Source organism: Anomalospiza imberbis, chromosome Z (assembly GCF_031753505.1).
Source record: "Anomalospiza imberbis isolate Cuckoo-Finch-1a 21T00152 chromosome Z, ASM3175350v1, whole genome shotgun sequence".
In the NCBI taxonomy this organism is placed as follows: domain Eukaryota; kingdom Metazoa; phylum Chordata; class Aves; order Passeriformes; family Viduidae; genus Anomalospiza; species Anomalospiza imberbis.
Window position 1 is genome coordinate 73,127,357 of NC_089721.1, and position 5,797 is coordinate 73,133,153.

The 5,797-nt window shown below is 51.4% G+C and overlaps 1 protein-coding gene across 1 annotated transcript; it reads right to left on the minus strand.

Annotated features, from left to right (window-relative positions):
* Positions 1-403: 403 nt before the first annotated feature.
* Positions 404-5,493, minus strand: ZCCHC9 (zinc finger CCHC-type containing 9). The gene is made up of 5 exons (XM_068177583.1): positions 5,208-5,493; positions 3,866-4,016; positions 3,548-3,640; positions 2,560-2,628; positions 404-740 (listed from the first exon to the last, which is right to left on the minus strand). Exons 1-5 carry the CDS (start codon positions 5,472-5,474, stop codon positions 625-627), a joined length of 696 nt encoding a protein of 231 aa, XP_068033684.1. The 5' UTR covers positions 5,475-5,493; the 3' UTR covers positions 404-624.
* Between the last annotated feature and the right edge of the window lie 304 nt (positions 5,494-5,797).

Below are 5,797 nucleotides of genomic sequence, written 5' to 3' on the forward strand. Positions count from 1 at the left end.
ATTTTTCAGTTTAATATCCACCAGCTGCTTGTTTTTACAAAGAAAAGTTTACTCCCAGCTCACCAAGGCGTGGAAACACTGCAGATTTTTGGAAAATAAGTAAATAAGCTAAGAAAGCTTCTCACTTGCTCTCCAGTTCCTTAGGGCTGTGTTTCACCACGGGTTTCAGAGGAAAGGCTGGATTCTGTTAGTGAACACACTGAAATGACCCAGTGTGTGTGACCAACCAGGTTAATAGGTGACAATAACAACTACAACCATCAGGAACTGCACCCCAAGCTCGGCAGCCCACAGGGTTGATCTGTACCTTCAGCACAACACTGCTCAAGCTGGAACATATGGAGGAATAAGTTCATTATTCCTAAAAGGAAAATGCAAAGCAAACTGGAATCCAACGAGACCCTTTAGAAAGCACCCACAATTCCTTTAATAAAATAGCCACTTGCTGTGCTCCTGCTGTTGCCAGCTTTGCAGTGAGCCAGGCAAGTTTGGGAGGCAAACTGGGAAAATGAGGGGAGACAGAAAACCAACAGTTCCTCTGCAGCTTGCTTGATTTCCTGGATCCGCTCTCTGTCGTCAGCAGGCGGGTGCAGCAGCGCAGAAGTGTTTGAGAGCCAGGAGCTTTCAGAAAGTGACCACCTTGGGTCGCTTGGGCTGTGCTCTCTGCGGCGCCGGCGCGGCCGCGACGTCCTCGTGGTCCGCGCTCAGCCCAGGGGTCCAGCGCCCGACTGTCACCTGCTCTGCAGGGACACAACACAGCAGTGCCAGGCCAGCCCTGCCACCTGCACAGCCCACCCGGCAGCACACCCAGTAAAGATGTGTGCTGTTCCCATCCTTAAGAGCTGTTGAAGCCAGGAGGGGCGTTGTTTTTTCCTTATCTCCTGTTAATGCACCCATCAATGCCTTGGCACCTCCCTCCAGAGCCATTTCTGTTTAAGGGGCAGTCAAGGACCCACCCATGACCCACAGAATGATAGCAGCCCACTGTGAGATGCTCTGCCCAGGGGGGAGGAGCTAGGCATCCCCACCTGGATATAATCTGGGTTTGGGACAGAGCAGCCAGTTCTCTCCACTGGATTCACAGAGAACGGCCACCCTTACCCACTGGTTTGTTACCAGCTACCAGATTGTTTCCACAGGATCACCACTTCAACAGAACCATTTCATCTGGACTGCTACCACCAGCCTAGCTAGCAGGGTGTCAGGTTGTATTCTGACGCTGTCAGTGGTTTTTCTTTTGTATTACTGCATGTATTTTGGTTTGTTGTTGTTGTTGTTTTCCTTTTCCTAATAAATTGTATTTCTGACTTGGAGTCTCTCACTGGTTTTGCTCTCAAACCAGAACACACAGGAAACCCACTTCAGCCTCTGGACACCAAGGCTGGCCCAATCTGCCTGAGGACACTGGAAGCTGTAGTGCCTGAGCTCCTTTGGCAGCTCTCCCCTGTCATCCTGTACCCAAACATACTCTGCACAATGCTCACTTGATCTCCAACAATATCACAATTCTTGCCAATGGTGTCACAGTTCCAATTAACTCAACTGCTTTTAACCAGTGGTGCTAGTTTAGAAAGAAGTCCCTTGGGAAAATAAATGGCACTTAGAGTCCTCATTATGTATGTTAAACTTGCCACAACAAGGTAGAAAAAAAATCTACTTACAGGCTTCTAAAATATCAGTCACTCAAGTGGGCACAGCCTTGCTACTTGCAGATGAGTTTGAGGAAATTTCAGAGTCTTTTGGTGTCATAAACTTCAGTCATACCAATTCAGACTGAATCTGACCCATTCTAAACTGGCAATGCAGTACACACCTAGAATCCTACATGTGGTCTCAGACCTAAAAATATCATATCTGTAGGATCAGATATAGAAAATGCCATAAATATTTCTTACATAAATTTCACCGAAGTGCCCTATTACTAAGTGGCACATTAACTAATTGTCATAGAAAAAAAGTAGAAAAATGCCCAAGTGTGTCACCACTCCAGTAACAGGATCATTCTTCAAACCCTTTTCTGATGCTTTGCCTCCTGTAGCACAGTGGGGGTTTGGGGTATCTAAATTAATTTTTCTACCCACATGGAAAGCTGAGGAACAGATAAGGAAACAGTTCATTAGCTGTGAATCCAGCTGGACAGATCTTCTTTGTCCCTGTCCTGGGTGCCTGACACACCTGCCTGCACACCCCACCACCCTGCACCTGGCATTGGGTTCAGATCCACCACTCCACACTGAAATCTGCAAAAAGCAGCAGCCAGTTCTGCTGTACAGCTGCCAGACTGTGAACAGCAGCACAGTTATTGGACAAAAAATAAAAAAAAATACTATTTCATACGGCCTTCAGATACACACAAGATGAATTTCCTTAAAAAAAAAAAAATCTTAGTTTTGCAGTGCAACTTAGTGCCTCCTCCACACCCTCCCCGAGTGTCCCAGCAAAAGGTCAGCTCTGCTGCTTCCAAGCTCCCTTCCCACAGCCTTTTCCCTGACCACAGCTGTGCAGAGCAGTAGCTGAACCCTGGTGCACCCACAGCCACCCCACAGCCCTGCAGCTCACCTGCGTTCTGCTTCTCCGGGCAGTCTTTTTTGAAGTGCTCCACAGAGCCACAAAGTTTGCAGCCCCCACCTGTTCACACAGAAAGTTGTTATTCATCTGAGGGGAAAAAGCACCACAAAAAACACCCAGGAAAGCACCCTTCCTGTGTCTGTGAGGGATAGAGCTGTTTGGGATCACACTGTGCTGTGCAGCACCCCACACCACCAACTCCAGCCACTGCTTACTGGGTATTTCTGATTTGCTGGAAGCTCACTTTTTGAGAAACAGGCTGAATTCTGCTGAAATCCATACTGAAAGGAACTTACAAAATAGACAGGGTCTCCTGAGAGGCAGGTAATCTAGCTGCAGGTACTGAGATGTGAAATTCTACACAGTACAAACTTCCCCAGTACAAACACTTGAAAGCAAGGTGATTTTTGTTCTACTTCAGCTGTGCTGCAAAGATCACCCTCTGGAGCTTGCCAAGACCCCATGTCTGTGCTGGCAAACGCCAGGAGACAGCATGCTGGCTGTTGGAGCCAATGGAAGAGCGAAGCTTTCAAAGCTAGACCCCATTTCTCATTGAAGTTACTCAGACTGAAGATGCTCCCCCCACTTTAGTGAAAGCCTGTGTTTTGTCACCTCCCAGAATTTTAAGCTATTGTGTGAGAATGTTCCCACCACCTACTTGGGTGCATGTAAATACACACTGCCTACATTCACACAGGATTTTTGCTCCTTTGCACGTGTCCCGATGCTGAGGCACGAGCAAATTCTCACACTTTGCACCTCATCCTGTCATTTAATACTAAACCTACACTTAAAAAAGAAATCCCCAGGTAATTCATTTGACAATGAATTCCCCAGAATTACCCTGCTTTTACTGAAAGATACACAGGAATTCTTTTTAGCCACACTCTCGTTCTCTTGCAGTGTTATTTTGTTCTGTATCAGGCAGGAAGGACACAGAAATTTAATTTTACTAGATTTAGTGAATCAGGACACTCACCTTCGGCATACAACCCCTTGGGATTATCGGGACACGACCTTGACAGATGCCCCATCTCACCACAGATGAAACACTTTGCATATGGAAATGGCCCTGCAAAATTCCACAGGGTTTACGGTCCACATCAAAACCTTTGTGAAGCCACAGACCCAACACAGTGCAATGACAATATTTTAATCACTTTGTGCTATAAATTACTGCCATGTTCCCCGCTGTCATGCTGCAAAAGTTAAATTTCTAGCACACAAAGCTTCAGGGTCAGCAGTCAGACAATTCAGACCCAACCACTTCACAAGAGCACCAATTCCTGAGACCCACCAGCAGCTGGATCCACCTTGGCTCTGCATTTGCTGAGGTCGTGCTCCGTGGATCCGCAGCGGTAACAAATCCCCGTCCCCATGTCCTGGCTCTCCAGCACTGCAGGACAATCAGCCACGCCATGGCCAGGTTCTCTGCAGTGGAAACACACCTTGGAGGAGGAAAATCCAGTGATGAATTCTGTGAGTGGCACCCAAAACCTGGAAGTCCCAGCCTCACGGGGGCTAAAGAGTAAGCACCATTTTGTCCACAGGAAAAAGCAGCCAGGAAGAGACTTTGTGCTCTGCCATCAAACTGTGCTCTGTGCCATCAAACCACAAAACATGGGCACTTTTCTCCTTTAACCAGCAAAACACAGTTTGACGAATCACACACAGAAATCACCTGAGTTAGTTTCACCCAGGAACCAAGAGGGGCTGGGGACTCCTCAAAGGGGCAGGGGGAACAGTGCTGAGCCAGGAGAGCCAGTCTAAAGGCTACTACTGGAGCTGAAAGCCACCTTTTGCTCCAAACTTCATGTCTTTCACCTGAAACACGCTGTGCCCGTGGCAGGGGAGGGCTGAGCTCTTGCTGAGCCCCACAGCCCACAGGGAGAGACCTGTGCCTCCCACATGGGGCTGTCTTTGAACAACGTTGTGGGAGAATGACTGGGGGTGAAAGGGGGAAGTTTCAGGGGAAAATACAGTGGCTACTCCTGGGATGGGACCCCACACACACACCACAATCCAGGCAGCGCTAACCGGACGGTGGAGTGAGGAAGAGACCCCACAGCTCTGCCAAAATCCTTGCAGAGGAAGGAACCTGGTGGTACCTTGCGGCTGATCAGCCGCAGAACAGCTGAAAGCCAAGGGAGATAAAGGAGGATGCTCTGTTGGATCAGCAGCTGTGGTGAAATCCCTGTCTTTGGGCTGAGCACATCCTGAGCGAGCCAGTCCCAAGGTACGACCACCCCTACCTAGGATGTACGAGTGACTCACTCAAAATGTAAACAAAACAGTATAAAAGTGAGTTAGGAATGGGGAGAAGTTTGGGAAGACTCCATCGCCATCTGTGGGATTAGCTGAAGCTATTGTCTCCTCCCCACGGAGCGAATACCGTGCTCTGTGCGAGCTTTGCCAGGAATTAGAGCCTGTCTGTGCGCTGCTTTGTTCAGAGCGCTTTGGACACGCTGTCCCCGGCATCCCTCGGGCCTTAACCCGGCACGTTTTATTACAAAGGGCCTAACTGTGCTCACTGCCCACGCCAGCCCTTCAAGGGCGCTGGCACACTCCCCACACGCGGGGATTTCGAGCAAAACGGGAGGGTTTCTCCCTTTGCTGCCGTCCTGCAGGGCAGGACTCACCATGGCGTTCTTCTTCCTCTCCTGCCTCCTCAGCCTCCTGCTCTCCCGCCGCCTGTCCTTCCTCCGCGCCTCCTCCTCCTCCTCGACGTCCCCGCGGTGTGCCGCGAACCCGTTCACGTCCTGGTTCTCGTACTCCTTCTTCCTCCTCCTCCTCCGGCTCGTGGCTGCCCGCGGCGGCTCCGGCCCGCTCGGCGCCAGCTGCTCCCAGGGGGTGGCGGGCAGCGCCCGGGCCCCGGGCGGGGCGCTGCGCCGGGCCCAGCGGGTCATGGCCCGGCTCCGGCCCGGGGAAAGCTCCGGCGCCGGCCCCGCGCACGGTGATGACGGACGGGAAGAGGAGGAGGCACAGGAGGAGGAAGAGGAGGAGCGGGAGGCGCCGGGAGCGGGATGGGGGCCTAAGAGCCGGCCGTGCGTGAGGGGCTGCGGGGAGCCCGCCACCCTGCCAGGGCACGGGCACCTTCACCGATCCCTTGGGCACTGCCAGGGATCCCGGGACAGCCACAGCTGAGCCAGGGCCTGCCCACCCTGCCAGGGAACAACTCCTGATTGCCAGTGTCCCATCCAGCCCTGCCCTGTGGCCCTGGGAGCCGTTC

What these genes read in the sequence shown, in the direction of transcription:
- ZCCHC9 (XM_068177583.1), bottom strand. Translation starts at nt 5,474, where the DNA reads ATGACCCGCTGGGCCCGGCGCAGCGCCCCGCCCGGGGCCCGGGCGCTG. An exon ending in AGAGGAAGAAGAACGCCATG is followed by an intron (nt 4,017 to 5,207) that starts GTGAGTCCTGCC and finishes TCCTCCTCCAAG; the next exon opens with GTGTGTTTCCACTGCAGAGA. An exon ending in CAAGGTGGATCCAGCTGCTG is followed by an intron (nt 3,641 to 3,865) that starts GTGGGTCTCAGG and finishes GGAATTTTGCAG; the next exon opens with GGCCATTTCCATATGCAAAG.